General features: G+C 38.6%; 2 protein-coding genes across 2 annotated transcripts; one reads left to right on the top strand and one right to left on the bottom strand.

The window, feature by feature from the left end:
• The first annotated feature begins 750 nt into the window (after positions 1–750).
• Positions 751–5,637, top strand: LOC126790278 (uncharacterized). Its single transcript, XM_050516457.1, has 3 exons — positions 751–1,188; positions 1,325–2,951; positions 5,141–5,637. Exons 2-3 carry the CDS (start codon positions 1,338–1,340, stop codon positions 5,480–5,482), a joined length of 1,956 nt encoding a protein of 651 aa, XP_050372414.1. The 5' UTR covers positions 751–1,188; positions 1,325–1,337; the 3' UTR covers positions 5,483–5,637.
• Positions 5,638–8,087: 2,450 nt separating this feature from the next.
• On the bottom strand, positions 8,088–13,934 carry LOC126790936 (uncharacterized). The gene is made up of 13 exons (XM_050517315.1): positions 13,704–13,934; positions 13,477–13,626; positions 13,211–13,381; positions 12,969–13,112; positions 12,298–12,403; positions 12,024–12,172; positions 11,769–11,894; positions 11,439–11,582; positions 10,847–10,934; positions 9,602–9,975; positions 9,014–9,325; positions 8,330–8,560; positions 8,088–8,225 (listed from the first exon to the last, which is right to left on the bottom strand). Exons 1-13 carry the CDS (start codon positions 13,890–13,892, stop codon positions 8,091–8,093), a joined length of 2,319 nt encoding a protein of 772 aa, XP_050373272.1. The 5' UTR covers positions 13,893–13,934; the 3' UTR covers positions 8,088–8,090.
• Positions 13,935–15,113: the final 1,179 nt, after the last annotated feature.

Here is a 15,113-nt window from a genome sequence, read left to right as displayed (position 1 = left end):
CCAAATTTGATTAGTGTCTATGGCAAACTGTGTTTGCTCCCACGGGGCAATGAGTGCTTGACTCTATTTCATGGTCGCAAGATGAAGTTTAGTGCCACTTGTATATTCAAGTGGTAACATATTTGGAAAGCTATGCTACACAGTGAAGCAAATAGAGTAGACATTGTGTTATATTTTATTTTTATCTTTTCAAGATGTCTCCCTTGATTACTTAGTTCACTTGGATTGATCCCGACATATTTGGAGAGAACATTACATGTTGCAAACCTTTGCCACGCAGCAGCAAACAAAAGTTGGAGTTGTAGTCTCTTTCAGTGTCGTGTGCTTTTAAGTTTTAACTTTGATCTTCATATTGTAGGTTTTTTTTTTTTTGGAAATGCTTCATATTGTAGGTTGTGTTCAAAGTAATCAGTCGTAATATTTTCATCATCAAAAAGAGAAAGTACCATCCAGCACCGAATGAATGAAATTTCAATCAATGATTGATTTGTTGAAAGTCATTTTGTAGATTTTTTGTTTGAAACAAACACAAAGTTTTGCCATTTAAAGAGCGTTGAATATTAGCACAAGCGATATTATTATTTGGTAGTAGTGAGCAAGGGGAAGGGGAAGGGGAAAGGGAAATGGGAGAGTAGGTTCCTCTCTGTGGTCACATCACATGCTGCGTTCCTGGTTTGGACCCCCTCCCCTTTCTCTGACCTTTCTTTGTAATTTTGCTCTGTGCTCTTATCTTGGTTTGTCTTCATAAAATAAGAAGAGGTCAAATTAATTGTACAAATTATACAAAATGACACCACCTCTCTACACCCATCAGACCCACACCCAGCTCTCTTCTTCTTCAGAAGAAGAAGAAGAAATTCCTTTCTTCTTGGGGGTTTGCTGTTACTAGTCTGTGAGGGTAAACTCCTTTAAAGACTTGTTCTTTGTGTGCCTGCCGCTCTTTCCCGTTATTCCCCGGGCTTTTATTCCTTTCCAGATTCCTTCCTACTCTCTTCTCTTCAATTGTTAATAATAAAATCTACAAAAGAAGTCACATGCATGCTGCGCTTGTTCTCAATTGGGTCTGTCTGATCTGGATGGGATCACCACCATTTCTCTCTCTCTTTTCTCTCTAGACTTCCAGGTGCTCCTCTTCTTTCTTTGGCACTACAAGAACAAGTTCAAGAAGAAGAAGCACAGCTCAGAAAGGTGAGAAATTCTCTTGGGCACACGCTAATTTCATTTCTGAACTGGGTCTGTTTCTTTTGTTGAATTGACTGCTCTGAATTAACATGTATCATTTTGGGGCTGTGTTTTGAGTATTGATTTGGTTTGTGACATCTAGTTTCTCCTGAGGCATGGCTTCAATGGATGTTTTCAAGTATGCTCATAGTCCTGCACACAAAGCCATAATCATTAAGGACTATGCCACTCTCAGGAGGATTCTTGGAGCTCTTCCCCGGCTTTCTAACCCTGCCGAGATTCGAACCGAATCAGCTTCACTAGCTGAGGAAGACAAGGCTGATGCCATTGCTGCCGTCATTGACCGCCGAGATGTCCCGAACCGCGACACCCCTCTTCACTTGGCTGTTAAGCTTGGGGACCAGACTGCCACCGAAATGCTTATGGTTGCTGGCGCTGATTGGAGCTTGCAGAATGAGCAGGGCTGGAGTGCACTCCAGGAAGCCATTTGCAGTAGAGAAGAGGCGATTTCCATGATTATTGTTAGGCACTATCAGCCATTGGCCTGGGCGAAATGGTGCAGAAGGTTGCCTCGTTTGATTGGAACTGTGCGCAGGATGAGAGACTTCTACATGGAAATTACATTCCACTTTGAGAGTTCCGTGATTCCTTTCATTTCAAGGATTGCTCCATCAGACACGTATAGGATCTGGAAAAGGGGGGCTAATTTGAGAGCAGACATGACATTGGCCGGTTTCGATGGTTTTAGGATTCAGCGTGCTGATCAGAGTGTTCTCTTTCTTGGTGATGGGTCGGACGATGGCAAGGTGCCTCCTGGCTCGCTTTGCATGATCTCTCACAAGGATAGGGAGGTGATGAATGCTTTGGATGGCGCTGGGTCTCAAGCAACTGAAGAAGAGGTCCGGCAGGAAGTGGTTGCAATGTCTCAGACGAATATATTCAGGCCTGGCATTGATGTGACTCAGGCTGTTCTCTTGCCTCAGTTGACTTGGAGGCGGCAGGAGAAAACAGAAATGGTTGGATCATGGAAGGCCAAGGTATACGATATGCATAATGTGGTTGTGAGTATCAAGTCTAGGCGGGTCCCCGGGGCTATGACAGATGATGAGTTTTTCTCATCTTGCAATGAAAATGAAACTGAAAGTGAGGAGCTCGATGATATTTTGACTGAGGATGAGAGGAGGCAACTTGAAGTCGCACTGAAGAGGGATTCATCTGAATCGACCAATGAGAGTGGGGATGGAATTATTGAGCATCGTCACAGTTGTTTTGAGGCAAGAGAAATTCCTATTGATGTAAGCAGTTGTGGAAATGGAGAGACTAAGCAGGAAAAGAAAGGATGGTTTGGTGGATGGAGGAAGCGGGATACCAACAACGAAGGACTTAAAAAGGCTGTCCCACCAAGAAGTTCTCTCTGTGTGGATGAGAAGGTGAGTGATCTGCTAGGAGATTCACCCTCCAGAAATATAAGCAAACCTGGAAGAAATAATGTGGACGCTGTTGTGAGGGGCGATGATCACAGGAGAGGAAGGGATATGAAAGCATCTTCCTCAGCGGGTTCTGATAGCAGAAGTCGTCATAAGGATGCAAGCAAGGAGAATGAGTATAAGAAAGGGCTAAGGCCTATTCTCTGGCTTTCCCCTATCTTTCCTCTACAAACAGAGGAACTGTTGCCGTTGCTTGATATTCTAGCAAACAAGGTTAAGGCCATCCGTCGTTTGAGGGAACTGCTTACTACCAAACTTCCAGTGGGAACATTTCCCGTCAAGGTATGCTGCCCCTACTATTTTCTTTAAAAAAAAAAGACATTCTTGTTACCTGATTTGGTTTTTCCTTAATTCTGCAGATGAATTGTATTCCAATCTACTTTAACTTGTTTTGGAATCATTGTTTTTCTTTTCTGTGCGGGCCTGCTTCTCTCTTTAAGTGAATAACTTTTTGTAGGAGTTCTGGTTTCAAGTCTGAGGCACCTGTTTTCAGTTTTCATATATCGACCAATTCTAGGCGTACCAACGTTTTTAAAATATGTAGGATTCCTACTGTAGTTCTTGTACAGAAATGCAGTATCATATTCAAGGTTCTAAAACTCGCTACTCGGTAGTCGGTCGGCCAGGTGGTGAGTAGCGAGTAGAGGAGTACTCGGATTCTAATTTCTTAATTTTTTTAATTATTTTTAAAACATATAATCTAATATATAATGTCCAAAATAATAAAAATAGTCCATAAAATATTATAATATTTAAGAGATAATAATGTCTACAAAATAAAAACAACCATTAGTCAATTACAATAACATAAGTAATAAAAGCAAACCAAATTCAATTCTTACAAACAATCCCAATCATATGTAACTATGCCTCAAATTCTTCTTCTCCATATCCATCTTGTACTCCCTTCGAATCCGACTCAAAATCAAAACTCAAGTCATCTATTTCCTCTTCATCATCGGATATAAAATCATCCTCATCAAGTTCTCTAATTTCTTGGATTCTAGGATCTCTCCTAGGCTCTAAGCCACCATCCACTCCCGATTCCTCTCCAACCCTTTCACTAGGAAGATCTGAAACAACCCTAAAATCTTGTTTTTTTTTCTGACCGGGTTGACCGATTTGGACCCGAGTTAACCGAGTTGGACCGAGTTGGACTGAGTTGGACCGAGTACTCGGCCGATTTTCTTCCCACCGAGTAGAGGCACTGAGTAGGTCAAAATCGCCTCAGTAACCAGCCAAATACCGAGTACTCGCCGAGTACTCGGCCGAGTTGACCGAGTTTTAGAACATTGATCATATCAAACACTTTTAGTTATCTATATACTCTTAAGATTAGATTCCAATTGTCTGGTTACCCCTTGAACTTGCCACGGAATGTACTAGTTGATTATTGTAGTGTTATACTTCCTTTGAGTTGATCAGTAGTCGTTTTAAAACAAGAAGTGGACTAGTGTACTTTTTGTTCACTGCTTGTATTCATTTTGTTTCCAGTTTTTATTTTATTATTTTATTTATGCTCCTTTAAAAAAAAGTTAAATATAAGATTCTGCAGATGGGTTGAACTAGACTCCTCAGCTAGCAAACTGATTTTCAAAATATGTATTTTTTTCACATCAATGTCTGATTTCCACCCTTTGAGCTCTAATTCTACTCCAATATCAAGGAATTAAGGGTTCACTCAGTTGGGGTTTACAGAACTGATCCCCTTGCTTTTAGCTTTACAGAAAAGTATGAATGGGACTACCATAAGTGTATCGAGCACTAGTCATTGAACACTCATTTTAATCCTTGTAAATTAGGATCTTGGATGTCAGAAATGCTACTAGCTTGCTAAGAAAGTGCCATTTAATGCCTCAAAACTGTGGGTACCATTTGGTATCTTTCATCTAAGAAAGTCAACTGGTTTTTGGCTGTTATATGCAATTCATTGTTTTGCTAGGTGGGTCGAATAATTTCTTCCGACTCTTTTTCAAATTTGATAAACTTGTAATAAATATAACAAGTTTATAGTTTTACGAAAAATTATATCTAAGAAGTATTTCAGCCTGGTGAAATCGGGAGTCTTAACTGTAAGCAAGGCATGCAAATATATAATAATAATAATAATAATAATCAGAAATCCACCTGTAGGATACGTTATATTTCCCAACATGTATTATTAAACTATCAGATTACCTGAAAAATATATATTATCAACTCTTTTATTATTTTTTCTTAGAAGGATGATATCCATTGTCTGATTATAGCAGCTGATTAAGTCATATGACCCCTATACGTATTGTGGTGTTTAATGTGAAGTAAAAAAAAGCCAGTTTTAACAATCTGGTTGCAGTTTTTTTAAGCAAATGGTAGTACCATGGAACTTTCTGTACCTAATAGGTTATTCATTACGCACAGTAATTATTGGTAGCACTTTCTTCCTGTACTTTAGTTCAGTTTCTGAGTGTTACCATTGTGTTGTTACCTAGGTTGCTATCCCAGTGGTTCCCACTATCAGAGTAATTGTCACTTTTACAAAACTTGAAGAATTAGCTCCAGTGGATGAATTCACAACACCCCCGTCGAGCCCCACTTCTGCAGGCATAGAGAGCCCCGCAAGGATGCAATCCTCGAGTTCATCTTGGTTTCAGTGGATACGAGCTCCTTACAACCGCCCTGGCTCATCGGCTACTGGTTCTAGCAGTAGGATAGAAACTATTCCTGACCCATTTGCGATTCCAGCAGATTATACATGGGTTACTGTTGAAGCAAAGAAGAAGAAAATGCAGGAGAAGAACAAATCAAAGAAAGGAAAAGGTCACAACAAATGAGGTCACGATGCGAATGTAAAGAGGATTTAGCTCAGTAAAGGGACTCAGCAGATACAGATTAGAATAGTAATTTCATTCATTGTGATCTCGTGAATACTGTAAGGAGAAAAGAAAGACTAATACTAGGGAAGGCTTTGGTATAGAAATTAATCGTCCTTTGTCATGGAAAAAGCTACTGAAGCATTGTGCGGGCGGGGCGGGGGTGGGAAACATGTCTTGCTGGCAATGGTGGATGTGTACACCAGTTTGATTCCTTTATTCATTTCTCTTGCATATATTGAACTTGGCTTTAACAATCAACCGATCAGGACTTGTATTCAGCTGCTGAATGATGGCCTAGTTTTAGTGGGATTGTTGTGGTAGTTTCCTTAATATAATCTTGTTCCCATTACATTGTTGCAAAAGCTTGCATGCCAAGCTTTGCTGTGATCAGCACGCCTGGACTCTCATACAACCTTTTAGGAGAGTAGCGAGTGCAAATAAAGTCTCCAATTTATACTTCATTGTAACCACACCATGGAAAGTAGAACAAAGCAGCTGGCTACTAATTATTACTTGGTAATTCCAGGCTATACTTGTGATTATTCCCACAGAAAGCAACCAAATCTACCCCATTTAAGCTTACAAATTATTCAGGGATGCTTGCTTAAATCTTAATCCACCACTACCCAGTTCATTGCGCTTGCTATAATTCACTGTATATTCAGCACAACGTAACAGATCACCTGTTACATACACCAGTAACCGGGGACGTTTGTTATCGTTTCAACGTTGATACTCTCTTTCGATCAAAATTCTGAGAGCAAAACTTAGAATAGCAGTATACCATTAACAGGTCTATTTGGAATGCCTTGCCGTCACGCTCATCTACCATTACCTGTTCTTGTAGAAATGCTGGTGATTACCAGTAAATACAATTCATTCTTACACCCGAGCTAATGGGGTTCAGATGGTTAACGGGGAAAGTAAGGGCTAAACAACAAGAGATTGAACCAAACTTCAATGGCACCGATTACAGCCAAACCAACAAGGGCACCACTTTTACACTAGTTTTCCTCGTACATTAATCTAGGCTTACACAGATTTGTTATTCTAAGTTTAGGATGACTTCTTCATTTACAGGTAAAGAATCAGGTTTCGAGCCAAAAATCTTACGATTGGTTTGCATTTAAGCGTCATGATCTACGCAGCTTCAACAGAAAATAATTTTATTTTTATTTTTATAATTTACTCATCGTTATTGATCTCATAGGATTTGCATTATGATGAACAAGGCCGACCCTGGGGCAAGGCCAAGTAGGCAGCCGTCTAGAGCCCCAACTCAAGTAGGCCTCCCAAAAAATAAGCCGTGTATATTTTTTAATTATATATATAAGATTAAGATGAAATATAGTTCTAATTTTTCTAAATTTTCCTTTGCAGCTGCAATTCTGCTAGTTCTAGTTAATTATTTTCAGTTTCATACAGTCATACTTTTGATTTTATTATTTCATCAGCTATATCTATAATTATTTTTATTTTATTGTAATTGTTCATCATTTGCTCTTCCATGAAAGATCAATTTTTTTTTTTAGTTTCCAGCATATTTAGGAATTGGGCAATAGAAATAACAATTTCAATTCAACTATTGAATTCAACTATTCAGCTTAATTTATCCCATAACAGTCGTGTTATGGGGCTCCTTTGTAGTTTTTTTCTTTTTTTGTTAAAAAAAAACTGTTAAATTCATTTTGCGGGTAAGTCTTATATGCAAATTTCAATTCGCAAACTCTTTACAATTCGCAAACTATCTTGTGTTCGTAGAAAAAAAAAGTGACTACATTAAAAGGTAAGGAGCCCCATCTTTTCGCTCTGCCTATAGCTCCGAAGATCTCAGGGCCGTCCCTGTGATGAACATTAGTTTGTATAGTCCAAAGTGCATGTGCACATCCGTCTGAAACCTCACGATCATTGTTCATTCTCATGAAATGCAATATGTTCCAAAAGAGTAAATCATTCCAACTTTAAAATCGAAACATGTTTTCTACTTGTATACCAGTATACCAATAGTTCAGACGACTTTCTGGCACACAGAAAACGAAAATAGCCACCTAATACAAGCCGAATGAACACGGCATGGTGACAGACGCCAACATATCCAATAATCAGTATTCAGTACTGTATTTGGCTGCATGCAATAGCCAAATCCCAGTACCTTGAATAGATTGCCACTTCTTCTAAGTTCTAACATAACCATGTGACAACTAGCAAGCAATTGAAATTCTAAAATCTATTCCAGTTGGCCAACTCACCCCTATTCAAAAAACAGTTTGAAGAATCCAAAATGTTGCTTAAACAAGCAACATCAATTAAAGCATAGATAGTTCATCAAAAAAATTAAAGCATAGATAGTCTTTTCTGGCCAAACTTTTAGTTCATTTCTTAACGATATTATATACAACAATTTGGGTTCTCGGAACCTGTTGAGGATGAGGATTGTACCTAAAGACAAGGTCAGACTAGATATATATAGGACTTGCATCTGGTACAACTAAGTATATATGCACACTCAAGTTCATAATACGTAAGCTATCGATTTTTTTTTTTGGATGAGAGCTAGAGAATATTATTACAAAATTGTATCTCTAATCACACGTGCCATTACCCGTGAAGATAACCGGTTGAGCACTTCAGGAAGCACTGTGGAAGAGATATTCGGCAAAACAGGAAGAAACTCTTGGATAACCCGAGCCACATTCAATTCCTGCCAAAGTCCAATACCACAGAAAGTACAGCATAAAAATTAAATTAGCTTTGTAAGGAACTTCATATGCCAACAGTCTCCCAATAACTTTTGATTGCAAGTACCTGATTGGACGTTCTTGATATTGAACTTCCTGCAGCCAGGAACTCGACTACTGTTTGAACATTGTTCAATATAACTCTATCCTCCTCAGTTATTGTTGGTAGAAGTCCAGCGGGCTTGAATGGCCCAAAACTAGGAACCATGCTGAAAACTGGGAGAGCATTTCCAAATCCAAGAAGTGCCATTGCACGAACCAATTGTTCTCTTGTAACTGCATCAATGCCTTTCACAATCTGTTTTGCATGAAGAAGACAATAGTCAAAGACAATTCGTTGCTAACAAACATTTTAATGTGGTAGTCCCTAGATAATTAGATATGTTATTCTGCAAGATCCATATCAAACACTAGCTGTTATTAAGGAAAATTAATAGAGCAAGTGTCCAATATCTACTAAGGGCATGGAAAATAAACAAAACAAAGTAAAGGTCGTCTATACTTCCCTAGTTAAAAGTTTCAATTCTTAAAAAGATGATCAAATCATCAGGGTGACATATGACAACAAAATACAATGCGATAGATTTACAAAGAAATGCTAATTTCCACCTCAATCTGCTAATTTTTTTGTAACTAAAATTAGGTACTTTCCAAAAGAACAATCTCAACCAGGGAAAAACAGCTCTAAAAAGAAGGATGTGAAGCCAATAAAGAAAGATACTATAAGTCAGTTCTAGAAGTAGTGAAATACCTCATCCAGGAGAAATTCTCTGAAAAAGTTTCCCTTATCAGATAGTACAAATGCTAAAGCCGCCCTTGTTTGAACTGGTTGCACATTTGATGCAAATCCAGGAAGGGTATACTCTGTTTGACTTTGCAAAAGTCCAAGTTCAGCCATATCACCATTCATATCCTCTCCACCTCCACTCTTAGCAGCAGTTATGAAACTCTCAAAGGCTTGCATGACATCAATAAATCTCTCGGCATCAAACACGCCTGATTTCCCATAAATTGTGTACCGTAAAGCATTCCTCAACCGCGGGGATTCATCTGTCAGGAGCCTCTAACAGTGGAAAATAATTGTTAAAATTGTGAGTTTGTTGAACCTCATCAAGCAGCAGCATTTCTTAAGACCAAAAAAAAATTACGGAAGAGATAATAATTATGTTTCAGCAAAGTAAAACAAACCAAATCTTGTTTCTCACTGCAAATTTTCCTCAAGTATATATAAGCATATATTAAAATTTCCATGGAACATTAATGCACTACAAACGAATATAAATTATTTGAAAAAAGATTATATGCCTAAAAACAATCACAATAGTGAGAGTTTGAATACCTGGGCAATATATGGATAGGCCTCATCCACAATAGCAAAATCAGGATTTCCCACTAAAGCTATGCCTTCCAGGACCCCAATTGCTCTAATTATAAGAGCGAAATAAGGCGGTATCTTAAAAGGATAGTCAAATGTAATTTGTGCCAAATCTGCTGCCAAGTCCTGGAAGTTGATATTTTTTGCTCCTCCACCTTCAAGAGCCTGATCAAAAACCTTGGCCAGAACAGGCAAAATAGGTTCTAAATTAACTCCCTCGTCAATAAAACCAAGCTTGACAAAGTCTTTGACTATGGCTCCATAATCACGATGAATAAGGTGGGCAATGGCCTCAATCATCCCATACTTCTGATCATCAGTTAACTTGGTTACCAGACCTAATACAGATATTAAAAAAATAGAATTATGAATTGTGCTTGACAATTAAACCGGGTATAACCATATAAGCACACATAAGTTCTACATATACTGAATGTTGACGCAGGATCAATGAATGAGCAGAATGTCATTAGAGTTTAGAATTATAATCAAACGACTGCAAGTACTGCTGGATTACTGTTTCAACATCAAAGGGCATACCTACCAACTGTCACAAACTTTACGGTCATATGGCTTTAAACTACACCCAGGGTGCATCGTTTTTATATACACCAAGGGTAATACCGTAATACTGATTCCTAACTTTATTTGGTTTAGATTGTATCATGTCTGCTTTGGTGCTAAGCCAAAACTTCACTTTGATAAAAAGCTACTAATCCTGAGTTGAGTATATATTTCACTATGTATGTATGTGAAAGGTGAAGAAAATCAACTGAACATAAAAAAATTAGTAAATTCTGATTTATCATAACTCATGTCTTCGATCTTTTATCTCCTTTCAGTTATATGCATAATAACGTCCATGAAAGAATGCACAGCAAAAGTTTCACCTCCTTTATATTTAAATGAAACAAAACTTTGTTAAATGAGCTGAGAAAGAGTTGTATCAGAGAACAAGGAGTTCACTGAAGATACACAAAAATCCCAGAAACAGATAGTTTGCTATATCAGAAACAATTTGGTTACTAGACCGAGAAACAGCACACACAACACTGTCCACCCCATCTTTCAAAATGGACCACAAGGCAAATCCTCTCCCAAAACTGGACCAAGCGATATAATTGAGTCTAGTAGTATATGATTCTTCTATGTTCCATCCATAGAAAGTATGACCTTTCAGAAAATGATTTTAATGAAGAAGAATCTTACCAAAATCAAGTATGGCAAGCTTGCCATCTGGAGTTCGTATCATATTCCCAGGATGAGGATCAGCATGAAACATTCCAGTGTCAAGCAACTGTAACAAAGAGAAGGTATGAAACTTGGTTAATCTCTGTTAAGCTGGTAGCAACTCAAACCTATCAACACAAGGCTGCTAAGTTTTTGCATTATGTACGAAAAAACTGAAAGGAAGACTTTGCAGTACATTTGCTGTTTCAACTAATGTAGAAAAGAGAACATGAGCACCAGATTCCCGATATTGTCATTTATCAATTATAGTCCAGTGTATTTCTACACAAATAATTTATTCAATGCAGTAAAAAGAGGAAGTAGATGAACCATTCAGTATCACACCTAGCCAGCTCACCAAAATTGGATAACTTAATCATGATGTGGTGTTGTTAATACAAATCTGAACCAAACTCTACAAATTTACGGTAGCTATTGCAGGTAGATGAAAAAAGTAGGCTGAGTATCACCAAATTCCAGGAAGCCAAAAGGAAGCAACTACTCCATAAGCACATTAAGCATTAAAGATATTATTACAAAAAGTCTATGTAAAGTACACTAGAGTTTTTACCTGCTTCAGGTAGCATATGACTCCAACATTTACCAGTTCTCCAACATCACTTTCGGTACTCTGTGATAACTTCTCACCTTCTATCCATGATGTAGTAAGAACCTTTCTTGATGTATATTTTGGGTACGTTTTTGGTACCACCACCTGAAAATTAAGTGTTTCAGCGTTATGCTTACACATGTTCTCTCTCAGATACTAGAACATACTAAGACAAAGTACAAGTAGAGAAGAATAAGTGTTCTGCTTGTGAATGGCATCGATATAATTTAACGTAATTAATAAGGGAGGGGAGCTAACTTATATTGCTCTAATGTTGCATATCATACTCACCTGTGGAAGGTCTTTTCTCATCATTTCAGCAAAGAGTAGTCCATTCTCACCCTCATTAACATAATCTAACTCTTCAAAGAAACGAGCTGCCCATTCATCAACCAATCCAACCACATCTATAGACACCTGGAATATTAAAGGAAGGCCAACAGTAAATGAAAATGAGGTAAGGAGGAGAAGTCGATAGAAAATTAGAAATAAATTAGAAAGCAGGCTACGAAATCTGAAGAGATGACAAGTCAGTCATAGAGATACCTGAGGGAACTTCCGGAGAAACAAACCCAAGTTCCGTATGACAAACAAATCAACAGTTACTGTTTCAAGAACATAAGGCCTCTGCACTTTAACAGCCACGAGATCTCCGTTTTCTTTTAGCCGGCCCTTATACACTTGCCCGAGAGATGCTGACATAGATTTTGGGAAGGGAAATAAATTTTATAAGAGCACAGAACTTAACAAGAAAGAATTTTTGATTGAAAGACTAAAAAAATTAAGTGTCGGGTCCTATATTTAAATGGTAAGAATTTACCAGCAGCAATTGGAGACGGAGAGAGCTCAGAGTAGATGTTTTGCCATGGCTGACCAAGCTCCTCCTCAATGAAAGCCATAGCTATATCATCTGGAAATGAAGGAACCTGCAGATATGAACAAAGAGTTATTAGATAAGGTAAAGATAACATTAGCTGTGCAGACAATGAAAACAGACAATCAACCTTTCTGTTCACTTGTATATATGTAGGAGCTGTTTCTTCATATGGCATAAAAGAGTTAGATATTAACTCTAGCATTGTAAGGTAGGTTAGTGAAGTCATATCAAAGAGCTTATTCCTACAAATATGATATATAAAACCTTGGAAGTACTTAGAGAGTGGTAAATTAACAAGTTTCTGAAAAATGCTGTCAGAAATTGAGAGATATGGATCTTAGTTGCTCATAATTTGGTGGAGCTTCTAATTTCCTTCAGTCATTTTATGATTATATGAGAGATGAATTTGCTCTATTCTTTTCAAGGCTGCAAGTCTCACTTAAATGATTGAATGATAGATACATCACCTTTCTCTTTCTCTCTCTCTCTCTCTCTCTCTCTCTCTCTCTCTCTCTCTCCCTCTCCCTCTCCCTCTTGCTGTCCCACTATGAAAGAGCTTATTCTAGAGAAACTTTCTTCTTGTTCCGATAAGAATAAAAAAAAAGTCAAGGTACCTTATCACAAAGCTTTTGCAGCTCAACCATAGCAGCGGGTGACAGTATATCAGGTCGAATGCTCAATGCTTGCCCAAGTTTGATATATGCAGGACCCAGAGAGGTGACAATTTCTCTTATTTCAATGGCCCTAGCGACTTCATTCTGATTTATAAGAAAAGAAATACTCGATCAGTTCAACCCCAACAATCACGTTCTGAAGTTGCAAGTAAGTACAGAGAGAATGAAGCAGAGAAGGTTACCTCTTTGAGTTTCTTGTTAATGAAATCACCGGCAAGGCGGGAGAGGAAACCCCCGGTTACAGAGAGTAGTTGGATTACACGAGTGACAACAGCACGAGGGCGCTTTCCCCAATAAGCAGAGATGCTATCAGGATCATATACCAGAGGCAGCAATTCACTGCTTTCATCTGTCTACTCACGCAAGCAAGCAAACCATTAGAACAAATATTAAACACTGTAGAGTATTAATGAATGAATCAAAGTGGAAATGATGAGGTAGGGGAAACCTCAACAAGACGAAGCTGGACGTCATCCTCGGCAAACTGAGAGTCCTTCAAATTCTGTCCGCGGAGACCTTTCATGAGTATCGCCAGGTCTTCGTTTTCTTCCATCTGCGCCCGCACCCTTTTGATCTCCTTGGAAACATCTCCCATTCTCTGCCATTGATTTCATTTTCATTTTGATTCAAAAACACAGCCTTGTTTAGCAATGAATGTAATAATTAATTACTTACCGTGGAAGCTCCATTGATAGGTTTGGAAGGCGAGGGAGATTTGGGCTTGGGCTTGGGCTCGGTGGCGACGGCAAGAACCCGGTGAAATCGTTTGGGTTTAGGAAGGCCGACTCGACTGGTGGTGGCAGGGAATGAAGTGCGCCGGAGAGACTCGATTCCACTGGAAACGAGCTGGGGCGCTGCTTCCATCAACTCCCTAATTACCTTTCCCTTCCCTTCCTTGATTAATTTCTGGAGAGAGAGAGAGAGAGAGAGAGAGTGGAGTTGGCTGTGTTTGCGTTTGTGTTCGTGTTTGTGTTCTTGTACTGCTGGTTTTTGGTTGGCCAAGGGGCGATTGGCCGTTGGAGGAACACGTGGCGACATGAGGAGCAACACAAGAGCTAGTCACTCAGTAGCTTCAATTGCTTGGTATTCCCGCCCCCAACAATGCGGGACGTACGACACAATCTAATCTTTGGGCTCATCTCATCAACACCGACCCGACCCGACCCAAAACCAGCCCGCCACTCTACTCATGTTTGGGCAACGAGTCAACGACATTGCCTAGCTAGCTTGTGAACATATAGCGGAAGCAGACAACAATCCCACACACATCATTTTAGCCACCCGCTAAACCTCGGATATGTGGTTTCACACAAGAGGTCTCGCCATTACACAGTGTGGTATCGTTCCTTATAACATAAGAATGATTCTTTATTTTTTTTAATAATGTGAGATTTTTTATGACTAATGTAATCCACATTTTTTCAACAATACATATTTCAATTAAGCGGTTGTACTTATATATATATATATATATATATATATAGTCATATGGATCGATGTTAAAAGCATAAACGCTTTCTGATTAATTTTAACCTTCATACAATGCAGCTACAGTAATACCACCAAGAGATAAAATTGTCATGCATGCTCGTCAATACCTAACGACTACGTACGGACTACGAACATAAGAAAGGCAACGCTTCTTCAAAAGACCCTAGCCTACTAGGAAATTGAGCGAGGGACATAAATCATATAATAGAGTACAAATTACAAACAGTAGTAAATGGAGCTATTTCATCTTTTTAGTTTCGCCATTAATGTATTATGCAATTCAATTCTAACTTAACAAGCTAGCTAGTTTGCACTCTCTTTGGAGGTCACCACAAATAGTCAAACCACCAATGTGACTAGCTAGCTGAAATTGGCAAGATCGAGTTGGTGCGTATTAGCAATAGTGAAAGTAGCTTTTGCTAGAAACTAACAATTAACAACTTATCAACATGTAAGTGTTTTTAGGTAGCTGCCATATGCAATTCTGTATATAATCCCAACGTCAATACAAAATTTATTTATTTTCTGCCATACTACTATTTTCTATATGATCGAGTCCCAAATCTCGTGACCAGTTCGATATGGACCATTAAA

The sequence above is a fragment of the Argentina anserina genome, chromosome 4 (genome assembly GCF_933775445.1).
Source record: "Argentina anserina chromosome 4, drPotAnse1.1, whole genome shotgun sequence".
In the NCBI taxonomy this organism is placed as follows: Eukaryota; Viridiplantae; Streptophyta; class Magnoliopsida; order Rosales; family Rosaceae; genus Argentina; species Argentina anserina.
Note: the sequence above shows the minus strand (reverse complement) of the source record. Positions and strands in the feature narration are given on the sequence as shown.